General features: G+C 70.6%; 2 protein-coding genes across 6 annotated transcripts in view; both read left to right on the top strand.

Moving 5' to 3' along the window:
* The window catches only part of LOC135415177 (inosine-5'-monophosphate dehydrogenase 1-like), a 56,755-nt gene that overhangs the window by 21,580 nt on the left and 8,686 nt on the right, over window positions 1–26,489 (top strand). Inside the window, exons 1-14 of one of the 5 annotated variants that reach the window (XM_064656814.1) lie at window positions 16,682–16,769; window positions 18,666–18,761; window positions 19,220–19,268; window positions 19,606–19,707; window positions 20,471–20,545; window positions 20,895–21,101; window positions 21,575–21,662; window positions 22,371–22,570; window positions 23,588–23,678; window positions 24,170–24,265; window positions 24,847–24,990; window positions 25,797–25,941; window positions 26,013–26,156; window positions 26,239–26,322. In XM_064656814.1, coding sequence (XP_064512884.1) covers window positions 16,750–16,769; window positions 18,666–18,761; window positions 19,220–19,268; window positions 19,606–19,707; window positions 20,471–20,545; window positions 20,895–21,101; window positions 21,575–21,662; window positions 22,371–22,570; window positions 23,588–23,678; window positions 24,170–24,265; window positions 24,847–24,990; window positions 25,797–25,941; window positions 26,013–26,156; window positions 26,239–26,322 — 1,541 coding nt within the window. In that variant the 5' untranslated portion in view covers window positions 16,682–16,749. Of the gene's footprint in view, window positions 1–16,681; window positions 16,770–18,482; window positions 18,762–19,219; window positions 19,269–19,605; window positions 19,708–20,016; window positions 20,051–20,097; window positions 20,132–20,470; window positions 20,546–20,894; window positions 21,102–21,574; window positions 21,663–22,370; window positions 22,571–23,587; window positions 23,679–24,169; window positions 24,266–24,846; window positions 24,991–25,796; window positions 25,942–26,012; window positions 26,157–26,238; window positions 26,323–26,489 lie in introns of those variants that run through there. The other 4 variants (XM_064656817.1, XM_064656813.1, XM_064656815.1 and 1 more) reach the window with 4 other exon arrangements.
* Window positions 333–12,001, top strand: LOC135415098 (cadherin-related family member 5-like). The gene is made up of 15 exons (XM_064656654.1): window positions 333–390; window positions 1,019–1,236; window positions 1,945–2,004; window positions 2,094–2,186; window positions 4,433–4,519; window positions 4,588–4,698; window positions 5,866–6,036; window positions 6,128–6,218; window positions 7,707–7,813; window positions 8,233–8,433; window positions 8,922–9,056; window positions 9,470–9,548; window positions 9,904–10,103; window positions 10,770–10,790; window positions 11,430–12,001. Exons 1-15 carry the CDS (start codon window positions 333–335, stop codon window positions 11,883–11,885), a joined length of 2,088 nt encoding a protein of 695 aa, XP_064512724.1. The 3' UTR covers window positions 11,886–12,001.

Below are 26,489 nucleotides of genomic sequence, written 5' to 3'. Positions count from 1 at the left end.
GGGGGGACACGGGGGGGACACGGGGGAGACACGGCTGTCCCACAGGGAGCGGTGCCGGTGAGACCCCCGGCTGGGACGGGGACACCCTGGGGACACCCACCGATAACAGGGAAGGGGACCCCGGGGATGGGGGCCCGGGGCGGGGCCCGAGCGGGGCCACCCAAGCACGGGGGTCCCAGGGGAAGGAGCCCCCGCGGGGTGACAGCGCTGGGGCCCCGGGGGGGGCCGGCTGGCCGGACGCGGCGGTGGGGACGTGGGGCCGGGGGTGGCAGCCCCGCTCCTCCCTCCCCCGCTCCAGGCGCCCCCCGAGGTCCCCGTGTCCCCGTGTCCCCATGGCCGCGTCCTGCCCCGCGCTCCTGGCCGCCTGCCTGGCGCTGCACCTGGCCACAGGTGAGCACCTGGGGGACACCGAGGGGGACACCGGGGCTGGGAGGGACCCGGCGGGCGGCTGGTGAGGACCTGGGGAGGGGGCGCTGGTGGTGGCAACCACGGGTGGCGTGGACCCAGATGGTAGGGAGGGACATCGGGAGGGGACCCTGGGGGTGACAGCCATGAGAGATGGGACCTCAGGGTGTGGGGACACAGGGGACCCTGCGGGGGGCACCCAAAGATGTCACCTGAGTGCAGGACCACTGGAGGGGACAGCCCTTGGGGATGGGGACCGAGGGGTGGGGACACTGAGGGACACCGGTGACTCGGAGCTGGGAGTCCAGGGAGTGGGACAGGGATGATGGGGACATGTGGGGACTGAGGGGGGAAAGTGGGGTTGGGGATGGAGATGTGGGTGTGGGGACACAGGGCCTGGGGACACGGGGGACCCCGGGATTGGGGTCACCAGGGAATAGGGACGTGGGCCATGGGGACTTGGATTTGGGGCCCTGGGAGGGGTATGTGGGTGACAGGGACCCACGGGGACCGAGGGACGGGAGTGGAGGTCTTGGGGATGAAGATGCGGGGATGGGAACACGTGGTGGCCACACCCCCGGACACCGGTGTCCCTGTCCCCGCACGGGGCCAGCGCGGGGCGACGGGTGCAGCGGCTTCGGGAACCTGTTCACGGAGATCGCGGAGAACAGCGCCCACGGCAGCCTGGTGGCACTGCTGCCCCCGCCGGGGGACACGGGGGGCACGGGGGGGCTCCAGCTCTGCCTGGTGGGCGCCGACGCCGCCTGGTTCTACCTGGACGGGCGCAGCCTCAGGCTCAACGTCTCGGACGGGCGGGCCCTGGACCGCGAGGTGATGCCACGGGGACACCCTCGTGTCCCCTGTCCCCCTCCAGCCTTCCTGTGCCCATCAGGTGTCCATCCCTGTCCATCCTGCATCCATCCTGTGTCCACCTGTCCGTACTGAGTCCACTGCACCCATCCCCTGTCCATCCTCCATCAGCTCTGTGTCCACCTCCCTCCATCCATCCTGTGTCCCCCTCCCTCCATCCTCCATCCATCCATCCATCCATCCATCCTGTGTCCACCTCCCTCCATCCTCCATCCTGTGTCCCCCTCCCTCCATCCATCCATCCTGTGTCCCCCTCCCTCCATCCTCCATCCATCCATCCATCCATCCATCCTGTGTCCACCTCCCTCCATCCTGTGTCCACCTCCCTCCATCCTCCATCCATCCATCCATCCATCCATCCATCCTGTGTCCACCTCCCTCCATCCTCCCTCCATCCTCCATCCGTCCTCCTTCTTCTGCCCATCCTGTATCCATCCTCCATCCATCCCAGGTCAGTCCCATGTCCATCCTGTATCCGTCTGTCCATCTTCCATACGCCCCATGTCCATCCTGTGTCCATCCATCCTGCAGCCCCTCCTCTCCCAGACCATCCTGCTCCACCCTCATCCGTCCAGGACCCTCCTGCACCCGCCGGGTGGGCGCTCTGGGGTGTCCCCATGGGGCACCCCCGTGTCCTGCCGTGTCCCTCCATGTCCCTTGTCCCCACAGGAACTGGAGTCCCCGGTGCTGATGGTGGCCCTGACCTGTGCCGAGGACGGCTCCTCCCCGGTATGGCCGCGTGCCCTGGGGACCCCGGCGGGCTCTGGGGGTGGTCCCACCTTGGTCACTCCCCGTGTCAACCCCCGTGCCCCTGGCAGGTCGAGTTCCGGATCATCGTCCAGGTCCTCAATGAGAACGACAACAGGCCCCACTTCCAGGGGGCCACCGTCCTCACCCACAACGTCAGCGAGGTGACAGGACACCGGGGGCATGGGGACAGGGGGGGCATGGGAATGGGCGTGGTGGCAGGGCAGGGATGGGCACCAGGACAGGGATGGCCGTGGTGTGGCTGGGGACAGGGATGGTCAGGGATGGGAACAGGGATCGCTCTGTGTGTGGATTTGGGGGACAGGGATGGTTGGGGTCATGGTGACAGTGCCAGGGATGGGAACAGGGATGGCCATGTGTGTGGATTTGGGGGACAGGGATGGTCGGGGTCATGGTGACAGTGACAGGAACAGGGATGGCCGTGAGTGTGGATTTGGGGGACAGGGATGGTCGGGGATGGGAACAGGGGTGGCCGTGTGTGTGGATTTGGGGGACAGGGATGGTCGAGGACGGGAACAGGGATGGCTGTGTGTGTGGATTTGGGGGACAGGGATGGTCAGGGACAGGAACAGGGATCGCTCTGTGTGTGGATTTGGGGGACAGGGATGGTCAGGGATGGGAACAGGGATGGCTGTGTGTGTGGATTTGGGGGACAGGGATGGTCAGGGATGGGAACAGGAATGGCTGTGTGTGTGGATTTGGGGGACAGGGATGGTCGGGGTCATGGTGACAGTGCCAGGGATGGGAACAGGGATGGCCGTGTGTGTGGATTTGGGGGACAGGGATGGTCAGGGATGGGAACAGGAATGGCTGTGTGTGTGGATTTGGGGGACAGGGATGGTCAGGGACGGGAACAGGGATGGCTGTGTGTGTGGATTTGGGGGACAGGGATGGTCGGGGTCATGGTGACAGTGCCAGGGATGGGAACAGGGATGGCCGTGAGTGTGGATTTGGGGGACAGGGATGGTCGGGGTCATGGTGACAGTGACAGGAACAGGGATGGCCGTGAGTGTGGATTTGGGGGACAGGGATGGTCGGGGTCATGGTGACAGTGACAGGAACAGGGATGGCCGTGTGTGTGGATTTGGGGGACAGGGATGGTCAGGGTCATGGTGACAGTGCCAGGGCCGAGTGCTGGGAGGGGCACTGCTGTGAGCGTGGGTTGGGGATGGGGACTGGATGGTCATGGTGACAGTGCCAGGGATGAGCACCAGGACAGGGGTGGCCGTGGGCGTGGACTGGGGACAGGGAGCAGGGCAGGGATGGTTGGGATCATGGGCACAGGGACAGGAAGGGGCACTGGGGCAGTGCTGGGGACAGGGACAGGCAGGGACACAGTCATGGGCAGGGCACAGAGGTGGGGACAGGGACAGGCAGGGTCACAGTCATGGGCAGGGCACAGAGCTGGGGACAGGGACAGCGCTGGCCGTGGGTGCAGGGACAGGGGCAGGAGTGGGGATGATGGGGACGGGGACAGGGCTGGGCCTGGGAGAAGGGGGGTGCCCAGGAGGGACGGGGACACCCAAGAGAGAACAAGAACACCCAAGAAGAGATGGGGACACCCAAAAGGGGATGGGGACACCTGGGAGGGATGGGGACATCGAGGAGGGATGAGGACATCGAAGAGGGATGGGGACACCCAGGAGGGGACAAAGGATGCCTGGGAGAGACGGGGACACCATGAGAAATGGGGACACCCAGGAGGGATGGGGGCACTGAGATGTAGGAATGGGGACACAGGGTGTGTTCGGGAGTGCCAGGGTCACTGGGGGACCCCCTGGTGGCCCCCGTGGGGCAGCTGGCACTGGTACACTCGGTGGTGTTCAGCACCAGAGGTGTTTGGGGGGGCTGGGGGTGTGGCTGGGGACCCTAGGGGGTGTTTGGGTGTGCCAGGGGTGTGTTCAGGGGTGCTGGGGGTGTGGTTGGGAGTACTGGGGGTGTTTAGGGGTGCGGGGGTGTGGTTGGGGATCAGGGGGGGCGTTTGGAGGTAATGGGGGTGTTTGGGAATCAGGGGGTGTTTGGGGTACCAGGGGGTGTTTGGGGGTGCCATGGGTGTGTTTGGGGTGCCAGGGGTGTGTTTGGGGTACCAGGAGGTGTTTGGGGGTGCCAGGGGCTGTTTGGGGGTACCGGGGGCTGTTTGGGGGTACCAGGGGCTGTTTGGGGGTACCGGGGGCTGTTTAGGGTACTGGGGTGTTTGGGGTACTGGGGTGTTTGGGGGTGCCGGGGGTGTGTTTGGGGGTACCAGGGGCTGTTTGGGGGTACCAGGGGCTGTTTGGGGTACTGGGGTGTTTGGGGTACTGGGGTGTTTGGGGGTGCCGGGGGCTGTTTGGGGTACTGGGGTGTCTGGGGGTGCCGGGGGTGCTGGGGCTCCCCGGTGACCCCCCGGCAGCTGGCGCCGGTGCACTCGGTGGTGTTCAGCGCCCAGGCGGAGGACGCGGACGGGGACACGCTCATGTACGTCATCGACACGGCCTCGGTGAGCGGGGGCGGGGGCGCGGGGGGGCCCGGGGCCATCTGCCGGGCTGACCGACCCCCCCTCCCCAGCCCGACGCCCGGTTCTTCCGCATCGACCTCCCCAACAGCGGGCGCGTCGTGCTGGCCAGAGCCCTCGACTTCGAGAGCCGGCGGCACCTGGAGGTGGTGGTCACGGCCGTGGTGAGACCCCAGGCACCCCCCGGGGGACCCCTGTTTGTGGGACCCCCACCCCCGGGACCCCCACCCACCAGCCCCTGACTGTGGACCCCGATGTGAGATCCTGCCGTGGGACCCCGTGTGTGGGATCCCCACTGGCGGGGCCCTGATGAGGGACTCTCACATGGGACCCCTACTCACGGGCCCCCTGCCCACTCCCACGGACGGGGCCCTGGCACCCACCCCACACCCTGTGTCCCCCCGACCGTCCCCTCGTGTCCCCACCAACTCCCCCCCACGTCCACGGAGCCCCCCGGCCGTGGGTGTGGGCTCCTCGCACCCACCCCACCTCCTGAGGGCCCCCCACCCCCAGCCCCGGCGGTGCCGTGGCACGGGTGGGTCGCACAGGTGGGGGTGTCCCCCCGGCCCCCCCGCCCCGCCGCCCGTCCCCGCCGGTGCCGCTAATTGGGGGTGACGTGATCCCGTCACCTGCCCTCAATCCCCCTCATTTCCTTAATGGGCCACCTGTGCCCACCCCCCCGCCAGCGGCACCGCGGGGGGGCCCGCCCCCGCCCCGCCCCCACCCCGCCCATCACCCCCACCCCGGCACCCCCGGCACCCCCACCCCGCGATGGGAACGGGGGGGACCCCACGGCCCCGGGCTGCAGCCCCCTCCTGCCTGGGGCCTCCTTTCCGTGGGGTCCCTGTGCCCTCGGGGTCCCTGTGCCCTCGGGGTCCCTGTCCCTGGGGGTCCCTGTGCCCCGGGGTGTCCCCTTTCCACCAGGGTCCCTGTCCCTGGGGTGTCCCCCTGCCCTGGGGGTCCCTGTGCCTGGGGGTCCCTGTACCCTCGGGGTCCCTGTACCCTCGGGGTCCCTGTCCCTGGGGGTCCCTGTGCCCCGGGGTGTCCCCTTTCCATCAGGGTCCCTGTCCCTGGGGTGTCCCCGTGCCCTGGGGGTCCCTGTGCCTGTGGGATCACCCCCTTCCATGGGGGTCTGTGTCCCATGGAGGCCCCTGTACCGTGCGGGTCCCTGTCCCTGGAGGTCCCTGCTCTCTGGGGGTCCTGTCTCTCGGGTGTCCCCGTGCTCTGGGGGTGCCGGTCCCTGGGGTGTACCCGTGCCTGGGGGGGTCCCTGTCCCTGTCCGTGCAGCCCCCAGCAGGTTTTGGGGTGGCCGTGCCCCCTTTCCCCCGCAGGAGATGAACACCCGGGAGCGGTTCAACGCCTCCGCCCGGGTGCGGGTGAACGTGCTGGACGGGGACGATCAGTACCCGCAGTTCCTGCCCTGCACCCCCCGCGCCCCCCACGGCCCCCACGTCTGCACCAGCCCCGTCTACACCGCCAACGTCACCGAGGGGCAGCTCCAGGTGGGACGCGGCACCGCGGGGGCGCTGCGGGGGGCTGGGGGGGTCCCGCGGGGCTCAGCCGGACACCCCCGTGTCCCCTCCGTGTCCCCAGGAGGGTCCCCTGAGCTTCAGCCCCGGCGCCGTCTACGCAGAGGACGGGGACAGGGGGCTGCGGGCGGCCATCACCTACTCCCTGCTGGCAGGTGAGGGGGACGGGGACACGGGGACAGGGACAGGGGGACATGGGACAGGGACATGGGACAGGGGGGTGCGGGCGGCCATCACCTACTCCCTGCTGGCAGGTGAGGGGGACGGGGACACGGGGGGACAGGGACAGGGGGACAGGGACATGGGACAGGGGGCTGCGGGCGGCCATCACCTACTCCCTGCTGGCAGGTGAGGGGGACGGGGACACGGGGACAGGGGGACAGGGGGACAGGGACATGGGACAGGGGGCTGCGGGCGGCCATCACCTACTCCCTGCTGGCAGGTGAGGGGGACGGGGACAAGGACACGGGGACAGGGACAGGGGGACAGGGACAGGGACATTGGACAGGGACACGGGGACAGACAGGGACACGGGGACAGACAGGGACACGGGGGGACAGGGACATGGGACAGGGACACAGGGACAGGGACACGGGGGGACAGGGACATGGGACAGGGACACAGGGACAGGGACATGGGACAGGGGGCTGCGGGCGGCCATCACCTACTCCCTGCTGGCAGGTGAGGGGGACAGGGACACGGGGACAGGGACATGGGACAGGGACATGGGGGGACAGGGACACGGGGACAGACAGGGACACGGGGGGACAGGGACGTGGGACAGGGGGCTGCGGGGACCATCATATACTCCCTGCTGGCAGGTACTGGGTACCGGGGACGGGGGGACAGGGAGGGACAGAGGGCAGGACACACAGACACGGGTGGGCAGGGACGCAGGTCAGGGGGAACACGAGCGGGCAGGGACACGGGGACACGGGTGGGCAGAGGAGGCCACAGGTGGGCAGAGGTGGCCACAGGTGGGCAGAGGAGGCCACAGGTGGCCCAAAAGGGTTCACGAGGCCGGTGCCCCTCTGTGCCCCCCAGTCCCTGGCAGTGCCGGGGTCCCCGTGGGGGCGTGGTGGGTGTCTGTGCCGGGGGAGGGGTCCCCATTGCAGGGGGGGTGTCTGCCAGGGGTCCCCCTGCCCCAGGGGTCCGAGGCAGCACAGTCCGATTGCCGGGTCCGCTGGAGCCCTGCAGGTGCGAATTGAATAAAGGGATTGATCTGAGGGGCCCTAATCCACCCCTCCCACCCTCCCCGCCGCAGGGGGGCTGCGGGGGGACCGGGGGTGGTCGTGCCCTGGTGCACCCAAGGGTGCTCCAGCACCAGAGGGGTTAAACTCCCCCTCCTGGGGCTCAAAGGGTTAATAAGGCCCCCCACGAGGGTACCAGCCCCAGAATAAGGGAGGAGTCCTTCCCCCATGAAGGTTCAGCAATGAACGGGGGACGCACACGGGGGGACGTTGCGGCCCCTCCCGCAGGGATGCCCAGGGGGAGTTTCCCACAGTGCCCCGGGGCGGGGGGTGGGGGGGGGCCCTGGGGATGGGTGGGGTGTCCGGGGGTGGGTGGGGGGCCCTGCGGGTAGGTGGGGTGTCCGGGGGTGGGTGGAGGGGTGCCGGGGGTCTCCATCTCTGTGCCCCCCCCAGGCCAGGAGAGCGGCCGGTTCCACATCGACAACGTGACCGGGGCCATCACGCTGCTGCGGGCGGTGGAGAGCAGCCGCCTGACCCCCGAGATCTGCCTCAGCGTCATGGTGGGCCGGGGGGCACGGGGGCACGGGGAGGAGATCGGGGGCTCAGGGAGATGGGGGGCCCTGCAGAGATGGAGAAACACAAGAAGATGGGGGTCCCTGGGGAGATGGGGGGACCCAAGAAAATGGGGGTCCCCACGGAAGCTGAGATCCCTTGGGAGATGGGGGGACCCAAGAAAATGGGGGTCCCCAGGGTGATGGGCGCACCCGGCAGATGAGGATCCCCGGGATGGTGGGAGCTGCCCAGGGCAGCCCCTGGGGGTGCAGGAGGCCGGTGGCAGCGGGTGGGACCTGAGTGTCCCCCGTGTCCCTCGTGTCCCCCTGTGTCCCCCCGTGTCCCCCGTGTCCCCCCGTGTCCCCCATTCCACCCCGCCACGTCCCCCCGTGTCCCCGCTGTGCCCCCTCCCCCCGTGTGCCCCCAGGCCTCCCAGGTGAACGACCCCTCCAAGTACGCGGTGGCGCGGGCCCTGGTGCGGGTGCTGGCCCCGAACCGGCACCCGCCGCGCTTCCCCCGCGCCCGCTACCGCGCGTTCGTGCCCGCGGCCCCGCGCCGCGCCGCGCTGCTCCTCACCTTCGGAGGGCAGGTGCTCGCCCTGCGCGCCCACGACCCCGACTTCCCCGAGGTGAGCGCGGGGGGCGGGCACGGGGTGGGAAGGGTACAGAGAGGGAGGCAGGGAGGGATGTGGGCAGGGATGTGGGCAGGGATGTGGGCAGAAGGCTCAGGTTGGGATGCAGGTAGAGGCAGGCAGGGGGTGGGGAGTGGTACAGGTAGGATGCGGGTGGCATATAGGGAGGGATGCGGGTAGGATGTAGGGAGGGATTCGGGAGGTATGCAGGGGGGGATGAGGGCAGGGATGCGGGGAGGGATGAGGGCAGGGATGCAGGGAGGGATGTGGGCAGGGATGCAGGGAGGGATGTGGGTGGGATGCAGGGAGGGATGAGGGCAGGGATGTAGGGAGGGATGAGGGCAGGGATGCAGGGAGGGGATGCAGGTGAGGGTGCAGACGAGGTGAAGGCAGGGGGACAGGCAGGGGGTGGGTGGGTGAACACAGGTAGGAAATGCAGGCAGGGGTGTGGGCAGGGTGCAGGCAGAGCCTGACCCCCCCCGCAGGGGGTGAACCCCCAGGTGCGTTACACCCTGAGCCCCAGCGCCAACCAGAGCCAGCAGCTCTTCCAGGTGATGCCCAACGGGCTCCTGGTGGCCCAGGTGGACCAGCTGAGACCTGGGCAGAGCTACCACCTGAAGGTGGGTGTGGGGGGGGCACGGGGGGCTGGGGGGCACATTTGGGGGATGGAGGGACTGAGGGGCACCGGGGGATGGGGGACATGGGGAGCAGGGGGGCACTGGGGGGGCAGGGGAGGCTGGGGGACGGGGCAACTGGAGTTACTGGAGAGGGACGGGGGGGCTGGGGGTTGTGGGCACCGGGGGGGCACCAGGAGTTGGGAGGCACCAGGGAGGGGACATGGGGGGGACACAGAGGGCACTGGGGCTGGGGGGCACCTCCGTGTCCCCCCGTGTGTTCCTCAGTGCCACAGCCGTGTCCTCCCATGTCCCCTCGGTGTCACTGCTGTGTCCCCCCCATCCCCTCCATGTCCCCCCGGTGTCACTGCTGTGTCCCCCCCCCCCGGCCCCTCCGTGTCCCCCCCGTGCCCCCGCAGGTGCTGGCGCGGGACGAGGAGTCGGGCGAGACCTCGAACACGACGGTGGAGCTGGAGGTGCTGTGGCCGGGGCAGGCGGGTACGGAGGGGGGCGACCCCCGGGGAACCCCCCAGGGACCCCTCCGTGAGACCCTCCCCGTTCCACGGCACCAGGACACCCCCCAGGGACCCCCCCAGGGACCCCCCTGCCCCCCAGCGATGGGGTTCCCCCAGCTGCCCCGAGCCCCTTGTGCCCCCCAGGGATGGAGTTTTCCCCAATCCCCCGGTGATGGGATCTCCTCCCACCCCCCTCTCTGTGCCCCCCCGTTGATGTTCCCTCTCCCCCGACGTGCCCCCCTGCCCCGCAGCCCCCCGGGACCCCGCGGAGCCCCCCCGGGGGTGCGATGGGGTCCTTCCCGCGTGCCCCCCCGCTGACGCGTGTCCCTGTCCCGCAGCCCCCCGGGACCCCTCGGAGCCCCCCCCCGCGCGGGGCGCGGTGCCGGCGGCGGCTCTGGCGGGGGGGTTGGGGGCGCTGCTCCTGCTCGGGGCCTTCCTCCTCCTCCTCCTCCTCGCCCTGCGCGCGCGGCGGCGGCGGCGGCGGCAGCAGCGGACGGCGGACAGGGCAGCGCTGGCCATCGAGAAGCACCCCAACGTGGTAGGGGCCCCCCAACACCCCCCGGGCCCCCCTGCACCCCCGGACCCGCCCCCCGCGCTCCCAAGGCGCCCCCGTGCCCCAGAGCCACCCTCAACCCCCCTTGAACCCCAACCTCCCGCGGACCCCCAGCTCTCCCCAAACACCCCCCGCAGCCCCAAACCGCCCGCATCCCACCTCCCCTGCGACCTCAGAACGCCCCTCAGCCCCTCCCTCAGCCCTGCACCTGCCTCCCAACCCCCAAACCTCCCCCAGCTCCGCCCGGCACCCCCAAAGCCCCTCCCGACCCCCGAACCCGGCCCCTTCCCCCCGGTGCCGGAACTACGGGGGGACAGGTGGACGAAAGGGGGGCACTGGGGGCCGGGAGGGGGCCGGGAAGGGGGTCCCCGGTTTGGGGGGTTGTGGGAAGGGGTCCTGGGTCTGGGGGGGCTGGAGGAAGGGAGTCCCGGGTCAGGGGAGCTGGGAAGAGGGGCCCCCGGTTTGGGGGCTGGGGAAAGGGGGTCCCGGGTCAGGGGAGCTGGGAAAAGGGGCCCCCCGGTTTGGGGGCTGGGGAAAGGGGGTCCCGGGTCAGGGGAGCTGGGAAGAGGGGCCCCCCGGTTTGGGGGGCTGGGAAGAGGGAGCCCCCCGTGCCTCAGTCTCCCCAGCTGACCCCCCCCTTCCCCCCCACAGAGCCTGAGGTGGTTCCAGCCGGTGAGTGGGGGGGGGAGACCCCCGGGGGGATTGGGGACCCCCCAGAAAGGAGCTGGGATAGGCAGAGTCAACCCGCCCTGACCCCCCAAAGGGGTCACTGTGCCGGGGGGGTCTCGTCAGGCAGGCTCCCATCAGGAGGGGTCCCGTGGGCTGTGTCAGGGTGCTGGGCAGCGATTGGGGGGCTGGGGGTCCCACTGGAGAGGGTCGGGATGCTGGGGGGGTTCCTATGGGGGGGTCCCTGTGCTGGTCCCGGGGGCGAGGTCGGGGTGAAGGGGCTCCAAGGGGGGTGTCCTTGCGCTGGGCAGTCCCGGGGGAGAAATGGGGGGCTGGGGAGGCACTGGGGGGCTGGAGGGGTCCCATGGGGGGTCAGAGTGTTGGGGGGGCCCATGGAGTGGCCCCGTGCCGGGCAGGGTGCTGGGGGGATCCCTGTGCAAGGGGGGTCCCAGGGCAGAGCTCCCTGGGCTGGGCAGGGTTTGCAGTACTGGGGGGTCCAGGGGGGGTCTCAGGGGGGTCCTTGCGCTGGGGGGGGGCGGGATCCTATGGGGGAGGTCGGGGTGCGGCGGGGGTGTCCCACTGGGGGGTCCCTGTGCTGGGGGCGTGTCCCGTGGGCCCCCCTGACCCCTCTGCCCCCCCTCGCAGGTCCAAGCCGGCAAGTCCCCCCCGAGCCCCCCCAGGCTCTACTACCCCAACGAGGGGTACAGCGAGGTGGGAGAGGTCCCCCCCCCGCCCCCCCCGCCCCCTCCGCCGCCCCCCCCCGGGCCGCCGGCCCCCCAGCCCCCCCCCGCCCCCAAACCACAGGCCAACTCCGTGGGGCGGCCGGGGGGGGTTTCCCCCGGGGGGGGCTCCCCGGGGGGGTCCCCGCCTCCCACCCCCGCCAGCCCCAGCCCCCCCCGCGCCCCCAGCCCGGGCGAGGTGTCGGGGGGCCCCGCGGAGGTCGGGGGGAGCCCCACGCCGGGGGGGCGGCGGGGGGGGACCCTGGGGGTGCTGCCGGCGCTGGAGGAGGTGAGCGAGGAGAGCCTGGAGGAGGGGCCGGGGGGGGACCCCCGAGTGCCCCCCCCGCTGCTGCAGCTGCTCGAGGACTCCATCGAGTGCTGAGGGGGGCGGGGGGGGCGCGGGGCGGCGGCTGCTGGAGCGGGACAACAATAAAGAGCCGGAGAGACCCCGGGGGGCACGGGAGGGGCACGGCCCCCAGACCCGCTCCCCTGGGGTGCACTGGGAGCCACTGGAGAGGCACTGGGAGCCACTGGAGAGGCACTGGGATGCACTGGGGGGACACTAGGAGGGCCGCAGCCCTCAGCCCGTGTCCTCTGGGATGGCACTGGGAGGGACGGGAGAGGCACTGGGATGCACTGGGGAGGGCTCAGTCCCCACTCGGTCCCCTGCAGGGGCACTGGGAGGAACTGGGATATGCTGGGGAGCGCTGAGCGGGGCCGGGGGCTGCCTCGGGGGTCACTGGGATGCACTGGGGGTCACTGGGATGTATTGGGGGTCACTGGGCTGCCCTGGGGGTCACTGGGATGCCCCGGGGGTCACTGGGCTGCCCTGGGGGTCACTGGGATGTATTGGGGGTCACTGGGCTGCCCTGGGGGTCACTGGGATGTATTGGGGGTCACTGGGCTGCCCTGGGGGTCACTGGGCTGCCCCGGGGGTCACTGGGCTGCCCTGGGGGTCACTGGGATGCCCTGGGGGTCACTGGGATGCACTGGGGGTCACTGGGATGCACTGGGATGCACTGGGCTACCCCAGGGGTCACTGGGATGCACTGGGGGCCACTGGGATGCACTGGGGGCCACTGGGCTACCCCAGGGGTCACTGGGATGCCCTGGGGGTCACTGGGATGCACTGGGGGTCACTGGGATGCCCTGGGGGTCACTAGGATGCACTGGGGGTCACTGGGATGCCCCGGGGGTCACTGGGCTGCCCTGGGGGTCACTGGGATGCACTGGGGGTCACTGGGATGCACTGGGGGTCACTGGGCTGCCCCGGGGGTCACTGGGATGCCCCGGGGGTCACTGGGATGCACTGGGGGTCACTGGGATGCCCTGGGGGTCACTGGTTCGCGGGGGGGGTCACTGGGGTGCACTGGTTGTCACTGGGGGGGTCCCGGCCCCTCCGCGCGCCCCCACGTGGCGTTTCCCGCGCTCCTTCCACGTGGCCACGCCCACACGGGGCGGGTCCGCCATGACCACGCCCCTTAAAGGCGCCGCGTCCCTTAAGCGGCTCCTGCCCCGCGGTGCCCACACTGGGGTGGGCCGTGGGGTCGCGTGGGTGCCGTGGGGATCCCGTGGGTGCCGCGAGGTCCCCGTGCCCCGCGGGGAGTGGGTGCGTGGCCTTTGGATGCCACGGGGGTTCCTGGCCGGAGCGTCTTGGGGTCCCGTGGGTGCCCCGGGGGTCCCCTGGGGGTCCCGTGGGAGCCGTGGGGGTCTCTTGGGGGGGGCTGCCCTTCCCCCACGCGTGACCCCGTGGCAGTGGGCGGCCCCTGCTAAGAGGCTTGTGCGGGAGTTGGGCGCTAATCCCCGGGGTCACCGGCACCGTGTCACCGGCACCGGCCTGGCTCCCGCCTGGCTCCGGCCTGGCTCCATCCTGGCTCCATCCTGGCTCCATCCTGGCTCAGGCCTGGCTCCATCCTGGCTCAGGCCTGGCTCCATCCTGGCTCCGGCCTGGCTCCGGCCTGGCTCCGGCCTGGCTCTGCCGGTGCCACTGCGGGGGCACGACCCCTGCGGGGGACACAAACCCTGCGGGCGACAAAAACCCCACGGGGGACACAAACCCACGGGGGACACAAACCCTATGGGGGACACAAAACCCCACGGGGGACACAAACCCACGGGGGACACAAACCCCACGGGGGACACAAGCCCCACGGGGGACACAAACCCTATGGGGGACACAAAACCCGTGGGGGACAAAAACCCCACGAGGGACACGGTACTGGGGACACAAATCCCCCGGGGGACCCCCCCCACGGGTGACACTCCCATTGAAGATCTGGGGGGTACTGGGACAACTGGGTGCACTGGGAACTCTGGGGAGCACTGGGGCACGTTGGGCTGTACCGGGTCCATCGGCTGTGCTGGGAGCACTGGAGCATACCGGGATGTGCTGGGAGCACTGGGGTGTGCTGGGAGGACCGGCTGTACTGGGAGCACTGGGGTGTGCTGGGAGAACTGGGAACGTGGTGTACCGGTTTGTACTGGGAGCACTGAGGTGCACTGGGAGCACTAGGGTGTCCTGGGACAGCTGGGTGCACTGGGAGGAGTGTGATGTACTGGGATGTGTTGGGGCATTCTAGGCTGCACTGGGAGCGCTGGGAACACTTTACTGGGAGCACTGGAAACACTGAAGAGCACTGGGGCACACTAGACGGCGCTGGGAGCACTGGGATGTACTGGGGTGTACTGGAATGCACTGGATGTACTGGGGCATTCTGGGCTGCACTGGGAGCGCTGGGAACACAGTGTGCTGTCGGGTACTGGAACACCGGGGCTTACTGGGATGTGCTGGAAGAACTGGCAGAGTGCACTGGGTTATGCCAGGAACACCGGGACACACTGGGATACCTGGGTTATACTGGTTTATACTGGGAACACTGGGTGGAGCAGCACGGCCCCCCCATTACCCATCCCCCCCCAAATCCCCCCTTAATCCCGGCCGCGCTAATCCCCGGCAGCTGCCGCGGCTGCAAATGGCCCGTGGGGGGGGGGGACACACGCCACGACCCCCCCACGACCCTCCCACGACCCCCCCACGACCCCCTCGTGCCGCGTTCCCACGCGTGTCCCTCCCCCGCCGTTTGGGAGGAGCTGGAAGGGCGACCCCCCCCCCCCCGCTGCCCCCGGGGGGCTCAGGGGGGCTGGAGGGGGGACACACACACACGAGCACCCCGTGTCCCCCTCACCCCACTCCGACCCCCCCACGCCCCCCCCCGTGCCTCAGTTTCCCCCGTGTCGGGACCGAGCCCCCCCGGACGGGGGCGGAGCCGAGGGGGCGGCACCGCCCCCCCACCCCCCCCCGCCACCGGGTCCCGCTGGCAGCGGCACCCACGGACCCCCCGGCACCCACGGACCCCCCCGGCACCCACGGGACCCCCCCGGCACCCACGGACCCCCCCGGCACCCACGGACCCCCCCGGCACCCACGGGACCCCCCGGCACGCACGGGCCCCCCGGGACCGCCCCCCCGCCATGGAAGCCCCTCCAGACCCCCTCGATGTGGGGGGGACCCCCGCGGGACACGGAGACGACAGGTAATGGCGGGGGGGCGTCACGGGGGGGGCGTCCGGGGGGGAGCTGGGGGGGGTCAGTGCCGGGGGGGGGCTGTGGGGGGTCAGTGCCGGGGGGCGCTGTGGGGGTGTCTGTCCGTGCCGGGGGGGGCCATGGGGGTGTCTGTCCGTGCCGGGGGGGGCTGTGGGGGGGTCAGTGCCGGGGGGGGGGCTGTGGGGGTGTCTGTCCGTGCCGGGGGGGGCCATGGGGGTGTCTGTCTGTGCCGGGGGGGGCTGTGCTGAGGGGGGGGCCATGGGGGTGTCTGTCCGTGCCGGGGGGGGCTGTGCTAAGCAGCTGGGGCGGTCGGTGCCGGGGGGGAGCCCGGGGGGGTCAGTGCCGGGGGGTGTCGGTGAGGTGGGCGGTCCGTGCCGCGGGGGGGTCCGTGGGCAGGGGTCCGTGGGCGGGGGTCCGTGCCGTGGAGTCGCCGAGGATGGGCTCCGTGTGCGCTCTGGGGGGGGGTCACCTGGGGACACGCGGGGTCACCTTGGCGGGGGGGTTGCCCTGGCGGGGGGGGCTCCGCGCCTGCCCCTGCCTGCGCTGCCCGCACCTGCCTGCGGGGGGCACCTGCCGGGGCCTGGCACCGCTTTGGAGGGGCTCCCACCCCCGGGGGCAGCGTGGGGGTGCCCCCCCCCCCCGCGAGGTGCGGGCAGGGGCAGGAGGGAGCACAGGCAGGGCAGGCAGGGGCAGGTGGAATTAGGCAGGTGCATTCAGGTGCAGGCAGGGGCTCAGACAGGTGCAGGCAGGTGCATTCAGGTACGCTCAGGTACACTCAGGTGCGCTCAGGGGCAGGCAGGTGCACTCAGGTGCATCCAGGTGCAGGCAGGGGCTCAGGCAGGTGCATTCAGTACTCTCAGGCACACTCAGGTGCGCTCAGGTACTCTCAGGTACTCTCAGGTACTCTCAGGTGCACTCAGGTACTCTCAGGTACTCTCAGGCACACTCAGGTGCGCTCAGGTACTCTCAGGTACTCTCAGATACTCTCAGGCACACTCAGGCACACTCAGGTGCGCTCAGGTGCAGGTGAGGCTGTTTTGCCGCCCCCGTTCCCCGCGGGCTCATTAAGAGGTCGCACAAACAGCCCCGGCGGGGGGGGGGAGGGGGGGCAGTTGAGGGTCCCCAGGGTACCCCCGGGGCGGGGGAGGGGCACCCAAAATAGAGGGGGGCACCCCAAAACAGGGGCGGCACCCAAAATAGAGGGGGGCACCCCAAAAAAAGGGCCCCACGGCCAGGGCAGGAGAATGTACCCCCAAAAAAGGGGCATGTCCAAAAGAGGGGAGCACCCAAAAGAAGGGGTGCCCCCAAAGCCAGAGGTACACCCAAAACAGAGGGGTGCCCCCACAGCCGGGGGCGCCCCCCAACAGGAATGCCCCCAAAATAGAAAGGTGCCCCAAAAACAGGGGCACCCCCGCAGCCCCCAAAATCGAGGGGTGCCCCCATACTGGGGTGCCCCCCAGCTGGGGGTGTGCCCAGACAGGGTGCCCCCCAAGTCGGGGGTGCCCCCGAGCCCGGGGGTGCCCTCCCAGCCGGGGTGCTCCCCCAAACAACGGGCGCTCCCCAAAAACGGGTCCCCCGAACACGGTGGGGGCTCGGGGTGCCCCCCCCGGCTGCCGGCGGTGGGCGGGGCTCGGTCGTGGGCGTGGCCGTGGGCGGGGTTTGGAGGGCCCGCCCCCGCCCCGCCCTCCCCGGCGCTCAGCGCCATGGGCGAGGGGCAGCCCAGGTACGGGCGGGGTACTGGGGGCACTGGGACACACTGGGGGGCTGCGGGGGCACGGCCGCGGGCTGGGGGCGCCGGGGCGGGCACTGGGGGGGAGACGGGGCGGCAGCGGGGGGGGTACGGGGGGATGGAAGGGCTGTAGTGGGGGGTACTGGGAGGGACTGGGGCGGGGGGGCACTGGGAGGGACTGGGGCGTTACTGGGTCGGGGGGAGTGGCAATGGGGGGTTACTGGAGGGTGGCGGGGCGGCAGTGGGGGGGTACTGGTTGGTTACTGGGGCGAGGAGGGGCAGCACTGGGGGGTACTGGTTGGTTACTGGGGCACGGGGGGGTACTGGGTAAGGAGGGGGCAGCGGCGGGTGGTACTGGGGGCACTGGGACGTGCGGGGAGCAGCTGGAGGGGTTACTGGGGGATTACTGGGGCCTGGGGCGACGGCAGTGGGGCGTACTGGGAGGTTACTGGGAGATGGAGGAGCAACAGTGGAGGGGCACTGGGGGGTTACTGGGGCCTGGGAGGGCAGCACTGGGCAGTTACTGGGAGGTTCTTGAGGTGCCGGGGGGGACACCGGGTACTGGGTGGGCAGCACTGGCGGGTACTGGGAGGCTACTGGGGCATGAGGGAGCAGCAGTGGGGGGGTATCGGGGAGTTACTGGGAGGTGGAGGGACAGCACTGGGAGGTACTGGAGGGGTACTGGGCTGTACTGGGGGAGGCTCCTGGCAGTTACTGGGGAATGTCGGGCAACAGTGGGGGGCGGGGGGGTTACAGAGGGTTACTGGGGGGTGCAGGGGGAGTTACTGGAGAATGCGGGGGGGTTACTGGGAGAGGTGCGGGGGAGGTTACTGGGAGCGCTGAGGCCGGGGCCAGGGCACTGGGAGGCGGGGTGGGGGTTACTGGGAGGCGCTGGGCAGGCTGGGAGGGGGGGGGGGCTGCGGCGGCCAGTCCCGGCCTTGGCCACGCCCCGTGGGAGATAGCCACGCCCCCGGACACGCCCAACCCACAACCGGGCACGCCCACGGCCACGCCCACGGCCACGCCCTGCGCTGGGGCCGCCTCGGGAACCGGGACCCCCCCGGAACCCCCCACTGGGAGAAGGACCCCCGGGGACTGGGATCTTCCCTCCTCGGAACCCCCCCGGGACGGGGAACCCCCGAACCCTTCAGGGACCCCCCCGAAAGAGGGGCCCCCTCGGGACTCCCCCTCGGAGCGGCTCCTCCCGGGGGCTCCCCCGGGCCCCGGAACGCCCAGCGAGCCCCGCCCGGCAGCCCGGGGGGGTCCCTGTGCTGGGGGGGGGCCGGGACCCCCCGGGGGATGCGGGGCGGGGTCTCTGTCCCAGTGAGGGGTCCCGGGGGGGTCGGGGCTACCAGTCCTAGGTGAGGGGAGGGGTCCGGTGCGGGTCCCAGGGGGTCCCAGTCGCGGGGGGAGGGGGACAGTCCTGGGGAGGTTCCCGGTGTGGATGGGGGGCCCCGGGGGGGTCTGGGTTGGGGTCTGGATCCCCAGTGCCAGCCCCCCCAGCACGGCCATGGCGAGGGGACGGGGGTCCCGCTGAGTGCCCCCGTTCCCGGTGGGCTGGGGGTCCCAGGGTTGTCCATGGGTGCCAGCGGGGTCTCGGGCGGGTCCCGGTGCCAGTCCCTGTTCCCGGTGGGGGTCCCGGTGCCAGTCCCTGTTCCCGGTGGGGGTCCCGGTGCCAGTCCCTGGTCCCAGTGGGGGTCCCGGGGCCAGTCCCTGGTCCCGGTGGGGGTCCCGGTGCCAGCCGCCCCCAGCATGGCCGTGCCGGGGGTCCCTGGTGGGCTGATGGGCTCGGGGGTTTTGGGGGGGTCCCGGTGCCAGCCTCCCCCCAGCATGGCTGTGCGGGGGGGGGTCCCGGGGGTGTGTGGGGTCCCGGTGCCAGCCTCCCCCCAGCATGGCGCAGCAGCTGATCAGCGGGGCCGGGTACGTGCCCGAGGACGGACTGACGGCCCAGCAGCTCTTCGCCTGTGCCGACGGCCTCACCTACAAGTGAGGGTGACCCCTGCCCCCCCCTCGGCACACCCCGACCCTCACGGGCACCCCCAGAGCCCCCCCAGGCACGACCTGGCACCCCCAGATGTCCCCCTGAGTCCACCCGACCTCCCCCGGGAACCCCGGACCCCCCCAGGCATCCCCAGACCCCCCAGGGAAGCCCCCACCCCCCCTCCGGCAACCCCAGGGACTCCCCTCAGGGGCCCCCAGAGTCCATCCCAGACCTCCAGGCCCTACAGGAACTGCCCCACCCCCTCTGACAACCCCCCCAAACCCTTCAGGAGCCCCCAGACCCCACCCCAGGAACCCCCTGGCCCCCCCGTGTGCCCCCTCTGGGTGCCTTTCCCCACCTCGGGTGCCTCCCCCACGGGTCCAGGGATCCCCCAAGGACCCCTGGGGGGGCCTGGGTCAATCTGGGGGGCCAGGAGGGTCCCAGCCCTTCGTCCCCCCCGCAGTGACATCCTCATCCTCCCTGGCTACATCGACTTCACGGCTGATGAGGTGGTGAGTGACCCCCCTGAGCCCCCCCCGGCCCGGGACCCCTGGGTAACACCCCTGTGCCCCCCTTGTGCCACCCCACACCCCCTGGGGTGACCCCATTCCCTCCTTGGCCCCCCCTGTGATTTTGGGGTGGGGGATGCCCATGGGGGGGGTCTCAGCAGGTTTTGGGGTGCGGGGGGGTCAGAGGACCCCCAACCCGTGAGGTGTGGCCTGGGTGTGTGGGGTCCCTGCGTTTTTGGGGCCATGGGGGGGCAGGGAGGGGCAGGGAGGGGTCCGGGGTGCCCCATTACCCCTCGGGGGGTTTCAGGGCAGGGTCAGGATTTTAGGGGTGCCCCCCCAGGACCTGACGTCGGCACTGACCAGAACCATCACCCTGAAGACCCCCCTGGTGTCGTCCCCCATGGACACGGTCACCGAGGGGGACATGGCCATCGCCATGGCTGTGAGTGGGGGGCACAGGGGGGGCACTGGGGGGGCACTGGGGGTCACTGGGGGAACATGGTCACAGAGGGGGACATGGCCATCGCCATGGCTGTGAGTGGGGGGGGCACAGGGGGGACACTGGGGGCATGGGGGGACACGGTCACCAAGGGGGACATGGCCATCGCCATGGCTGTGAGTGGGGGGCACGGGGGGGCACTGGGGGTCACTGGGGGACACTGGGGGGACATGGTCACTGAGGGGGACATGGCCATCGCCATGGCTGTGAGGGGGGGGCATGGGGGGGCACTGGGGGTCACTGGGGGGACATGGTCACTGAGGGGGACATGGCCATCGCCATGGCTGTGAGGGGGGGGCATGGGGGGGCACTGGGGGGTCACTGGGGGGACATGGTCACCAAGGGGGACATGGCCATCGCCATGGCTGTGAGGGGGGGGCATGGGGGAGCACTGGGGGGACACTGGGGGGCATGGGAGGGGAGGGCCCCCACAGAGGTGGGGGTATCCTGGGGAGGGGGCTCTGAGGGGGCATCCAGGGGTTTGGGGGGTCTGGGCTAGGGGCAGCCCTGACAGACTGGGGGGGAGGGGGGCACCATGGGGAGCACATGGGGGGAACTGCGGGGGGGGCACAGTCCCAGAGGGGTGCAAGGGCAGATGGGGGGGCCGTGGCTGTGTGGGGCTGTTGCTCACCCGGCCGGGGTCAGGAACCCGCCGCCCCCCCATAGCCCCCCCTTTGCCCTCTCCGTGCCCCCCGTGCCCCCCCAGCTGAACGGCGGCATCGGCATCATCCACCACAACTGCACCCCCGAGTTCCAGGCCAGCGAGGTGCGCAAGGTCAAGGTAAGGGGGGTCCCCACCCCGTGACATCCCCTCGGAACCCCTGTCCCCCCCGTGCCCCAGCCCCCCCAAGGAAGCTGCCACCGGTGACCAGCAACGATGAGCCGGTGGCCATCACCCCCCCCATCCTTGGGGTCCCCCTGGTCCCCTGTTCCCAGGGGTGCCCCCGGTGACCCCCCCATCCTTGGGGTCCCCCTCGTCCCCTGTTCCTGGGGTGCCCCCGGTGACCCCCCCATCCTTGGGGTCCCCCTGGTCCCCTGTTCCTGGGGTGCCCTCCGTGACCCCCCCCCATCCTTGGGGTCCCCCTGGTCCCCTGTTCCTGGGGTGCCCCCGGTGACCCCCGTGCCCGCAGCGGTTCGAGCAGGGGTTCATCACGGAGCCGCTGGTGATGAGCCCGGCGCACACCGTGGGGGACGTGTGGGACGCCAAGGCCCGGCTCGGCTTCTCGGGGGTCCCCGTCACCCACTCGGGCCGCCTGGGGGGGCGGCTCGAGGGCATCGTCACCTCCCGGGACATCGACTTCCTGCGGGAGCGGGACAGGGGCACCCCCCTGGCTGAGGTGCGTGGGGGGCACGGGGGGGACAGGGAGGGACAGGGAGGGACAGCAGTGGGGCACGTGGGGCAGACGTGGGGCAGTGGGACGGGAAGGGTCGGAGGGCGGTGGGATGTGGGGCAGGGGGGCTGCCGTGGGGGCCTCGGGTCCCCCGGGGCCAGTGACAGTGACAATGGCCGTGCCAGTGGCAGTGTCTGTGACAGTGCCAGTGCCAGTCCCCATGACAGCAGCAATGGAAATGACAGTGCTGGTGACACACAGTGACAGTGACAGTGCTGGTGGCAGCGCCAGCGTCCGTGACAGTGACAGCGTCAGGGACAGTGACAGTGCTGGTGACAGTGACAGTACAGGTGACAGTGACAGTGTCAGTACTAGTGCTGGTACCAGTGGCAGTGCCCGTGACAGTGACAGTGACAATGACAGTGACGGTGCCCATGACAGTGCCTGTGACAATGACATGCAGGTCCCTGTGTCCCCAGGTGATGACCAAGCGCAGGGACCTGGTGGTGGCCCCGGCTGGTGTCACCCTCAAAGAGGCCAATGAGATCCTGCAGCGCAGCAAGAAGGGTGAGGGGGGCACCTGTCACCCCCCCGGGGTCACACCTGTCACCGTGGGCACCCCGTGTGGGGCACCTCCGTCACCCTGTCCTGGGGGTCACCTCTGTGTCACCCTGACCCCACCCCTTGGGGTCACCTTCACATCCCCCTGACCTGGGGGACACCTCTGTGTCACTGTGGGGGGAACCTTCGTGTCACCCTGTCCCCAGCCCTGGGGTCACCTCATCCCGCTCCCTGGGGGTCACGTCCGTGTCCCTCCATCCCTGTCTCTGGGGTCACCTTCATGTCCCCGTGTCCCTGCCATCCTCTCCATGTCCCCCATCCCTTGGGGTCTCCTCCTCAGTCCCCCTGTCCCTGGGGTCTCCTCCACAGTGCCCCTGTCCCTTGGGGTCTCCTCCACAGTCCCCCTGTCCCTGGGGTCTCCTCCTCAGTCCCCCTGTCCCTGGGGTCTCCTCCTCAGTCCCCCTGTCCCTGGGGTCTCCTCCACAGTGCCCCTGTCCCTTGGGGTCTCCTTCAACGTCACCCCATCCCCGTGGCCACCTCCACGACGCCCTGTCCCCATCCCTCGGGGTCACCTCCACGACGCCCTGTCCCCATCCCTCGGGGTCACCTCCGCGTTCCTCCACCCCGATCCCCGGGGTCCCCCCCGTGTCCCCGTGCCCCCCCCGTGCCCCCCCCGTGCCCCCGCCCCGGGTGACCCCGGGGGTGTCCCCGCAGGGAAGCTGCCGATCGTGAACAGCCGGGACGAGCTGGTGGCCCTGATGGCCCGCACAGACCTGAAGAAGAACCGGGAGCACCCGGCGGCCTCCAAGGACGGGCGGAAGCAGCTCCGGGTCGGCGCCGCCATCGGCACCCGCGAGGACGACAAGTACCGGCTGGACCTGCTCGTGCAGGCGGGCGCCGACCTCGTGGTGCTGGTGGGTGCTCCAGAGCAGGGGGACCCCAGGCACGGGGGGCCTGGAAATGGGGGACCCCAGAAACAGGGGGTCTGGAAATGGGGGAGCCCAGGAACCAGGGGGGCTGGAGATGGGGGAGCCCAGGAACAGGGGGCCTGGAAATGGGGGAGCCCAGGAACCAGGGGGGCTGGAGATGGGGGAGCCCAGAAACAGGGGGCCTGGAAATGGGGGAGCCCAGAAACGGGGGGTCTGGAAATGGGGGAGCCCAGAAACAGGGGGGTCTGGAGATGGGGGAGCCCAGGAACCAGGGGGGCTGGAGATGGGGGAGCCCAGGAACAGGGGGCCTGGAAATGGGGGACCCCAGAAATGGAGGGTCTGGAAATGGGGGAGCCCAGAAACGGGGGGTCTGGAAATGGGGGACCCCAGAAACGGAGGGTCTGGAAATGGGGGACTCCGGAAATGGGGGGTCTGGAAATGGGGGAGCCCAGAAACCAGGGGGGCTGGAGGGATGAGGGCAGGGATGGGGATGGAGCTGCTGGGGCAGGCAGGGGTGGATCTCGTGGTGCTGGTGGGTGCACCCCAAAACGGAGGGACCCCAAAACTGGAGGGGCCTGGAAATAGGGAACCCCAAAGGCAGGGGTGCTGGAGGGATCGGGATGGGGACAGGGAGGGGGCTGGTGCCGCTGGTGCAGGGGGGGACGACCTCATTGTGCTGGTGGGTGTGGGGGGACCCCAAAAACTGATGGACCTCAAAAACTGGGGAGGGATAGAGGGGGCGGGGATGGAGGGGTGGGGATGAAGCTGCTGGTGCACACAGGGACCAACCTGGTGGTGCTGGTGGGTGTGGCAGGGCACCCCAAAAACTGGGGGGACCGGGGCGGCTGGGGAGTTTTAGGGGGGCGCAGGGGACACCCCCAAATCGTGTGAGGTGACTGGGGCCCCCCTCACCCGGGAGTGGGCACCCCTCCTGCTCGCTGTGCCCCAACCTGCTGCTCCCCCCTTCCCCCCACCCCCTGTGCCCCAACCCCGGCCCCCCAGGACTCGTCGCAGGGGAACTCGCGGTACCAGCTCAGCATGATCCGCTACATCAAGGCCAAGTACCCCGAGCTGCAGGTCGTGGGGGGCAACGGTGAGACCCCACAACGGGGGGCACTGGGGGCACCTGGGGCTGCAGGTCATGGGGGGCAACAGCGAGGGGGGGAAACGAGGGGACCCCAAAATGGCTGTGGGGGAAATGGGGGCAGGATTTGAGGTGGCCCGGGGCAGGATCTGGGGAGGATGGGGCAGCATTTGGAGTACCCCCCTGCCAGTGGTGGGACGGGATTTGGGATGCCCTGGGCAGTGCTGGGGGGCCATTTTAGGAGTGCCATTTTGGGGTGCCCCCCTGCAGTGTTGGGGTGGGATTTGGGGGGGGGGCAGGGTTTGGGTGCCATTTTTGGGGTTGCAGTGTTGGGGTGGGATTTGGGGGGGCAGGGTTTGGGTTGCCATTTTTGGGGTGCCCCCCTGCAGTGCTGGGGTGGGATTTGGGGGGGCAGGGTTTGGGTGCCATTTTTGGGGTTGCAGTGTTGGGGTGGGATTTGGGGGGGGCAGGGTTTGGGTGCCATTTTTGGGTCCCCCCAGTGGTGACGGCGGCCCAGGCCAAGAACCTGATCGACGCGGGGGTGGACGCGCTGCGGGTGGGGATGGGCAGCGGCTCCATCTGCATCACCCAGGAAGGTGGGTGGCACCCGGCACCCCCACAACCCTCCCTAAGGCCCCCCCACCCCCCTGGATCCCTGTTGATCCTCGGATCCCCCAAACCCCTCAGGACTCCCTGACCCCCCACACCCTGGGAACCCCCGACTTCCCAACCCCCCCGCGTGGCACTGGGACCCCCCGACCCACCCTGGCACCCCAGGACCCCCTGCACCCCCCGGGCTCCCTGGACCCCCAGCACCTCTGGCACCCTGTGAACCCCCAGACTGCCAGAGTGGCACTGGGACCCTCGGCCTCTGACATCACACGGGCACCCCCTGGCACGCCCCGGCCCCCCCTGCGGTGTCCCTGCCTCTGCCATCCCTGTCCCTTCTGGTGTGTCCCTGTCCCTCGTGTGTCCCTGTCCCTCGTGTGTCCCTGTCCCTCGTGTGTCCTTGTCCCTTGTGTGTCCCTGTCCCCCGTGTGTCCCTGTCCCCTCCGTGCCCGTGTCCCTGTCCCCGCTGTCCCCATGTCCCTGTCCCCGCTGTCCCCATGTCCCTGTCCCCATGTCCCTGTCCCGCCGTGCCCGTGTCCCTGCCCCCCTGACGGTGTCCCACCCGCAGTGCTGGCGTGTGGCCGTGCCCAGGCCACGGCCGTGTACCGCGTGGCCGAGTACGCGCGGCGCTTCGGCGTCCCCGTCATCGCCGACGGCGGCATCCGCAGCCCCGGGCACGCCGTCAAGGCCCTGGCACTGGGGGCCTCCACCGGTGAGGGGGCACGGGGGGCACAGGGGGGACCCGGGGGGGCGAGAGAGGGCACCCACGGGGGCAAATGGGTCACCTGGGGGGGGGGCAAAGGGGGGCATCCAGCAGCTGGGGGGACACCTGGCACCCAAGGGGGGATCCTGAGGGGGTCTCATGGGCTCCAACCCATTCTGGGGAGGGTCTCGTGGTCTTTAGCCCACTCTGGTGCCAACCCTGGGGGTCCCATGTCCTCCAGCCCGTAGTGGTGGGGGTCTCATGGTTGCCAGCCCATACTGGTGATGGTTCTACCATGGGGGTCCTGTGCCCACCACCATATCCTGGTGACTCCCATGGGGATGCCACATCCCCCAGCCCACCCTGGTGATGGTCCCACACCCCCCCCTCCACCCTGGTGATGGTCCCACACCCCCCCCTCCACCCTGGTGATGGTCCCACATCCCCCACTCCACCCTGGTGATGGTCCCACATTCCTCCAGCCCACCCTGGTGATGGTCCCACACCCCCAGCCCACCCTGGTGATGGTTCCACACCCCCAGCCCACCCTGGTGATGGTCCCACACCCCCCACTCCACCCTGGTGATGGTCCCACACCCCCAGCCCACCTTGGTGATGGTCCCACATGCCCCACTCCACCCTGGTGATGGTCCCACATGCCCCACTCCACCCTGGTGATGGTCCCACACCCCCAGCCCACCCTGGTGATGGTCCCACACCCCCGAGCCCACCCTGGTGATGGTCCCACACCCCCAGCCCACCCTGGAGGGTGTTTCGTGGCCCCTTGCCCGGGGTCCCTGACAGGTGCCCCGCAGTGATGATGGGGTCCCTGCTGGCGGCCACCACGGAGGCGCCGGGCGAGTTCTTCTACTCGGAGGGGGTGCGGCTGAAGCAGTACCGGGGCATGGGGTCCCTGGACGCCATGGAGCAGGGCCCCGGCAGCCAGAAACGCTACTTCAGGTACCCGGGGGGCTCCCTGGGGGGGGGCCCGGCCCCCGGCCGCCCCCCAGCCCTGTGTGACCCCCCCGCAGCGAAGGGGACCCGGTGAAGGTGGCGCAGGGGGTGTCGGGCTCGGTGCAGGACAAGGGCTCCATCCACAAGTTCGTGCCGTACCTGCTGGCCGGGCTCCAGCACGGCTGCCAGGACCTGGGCGCTCGCAGCCTCTCGGCGCTCAGGTGGGTGCAGGGGGGTCGGGCGGGGCCCTGGGGGGCTCCCCGGCCCCCCAGCGACCCCCCAGCGACCCCCCCCCGCCCCCAGGTCCATGATGTACGCGGGGGAGCTGAAGTTCGAGCGCAGGACATTGGCGGCGCAGATCGAGGGGGGGGTGCACGGGCTGCACTCGTGAGTGGGGAACGGAGGGTTCGGGGGAGGTTTGGGGGCTGTGGGGATTTTGGGGGTGCTGGAGGGTTAGAGAGGCTGAGGGTGTTTGGGGGTCAGTGGGTAACAGGGCCTGGGAGGTGGTTTGGGAGTGCTGGAGGGGACTTGTTGGGATTTTGAGGGTGCTGGGG

This window comes from Pseudopipra pipra, chromosome 5 (assembly GCF_036250125.1).
Source record: "Pseudopipra pipra isolate bDixPip1 chromosome 5, bDixPip1.hap1, whole genome shotgun sequence".
NCBI classification, from domain to species: Eukaryota; Metazoa; Chordata; class Aves; order Passeriformes; family Pipridae; genus Pseudopipra; species Pseudopipra pipra.
Note: the sequence above shows the minus strand (reverse complement) of the source record. Positions and strands in the feature narration are given on the sequence as shown.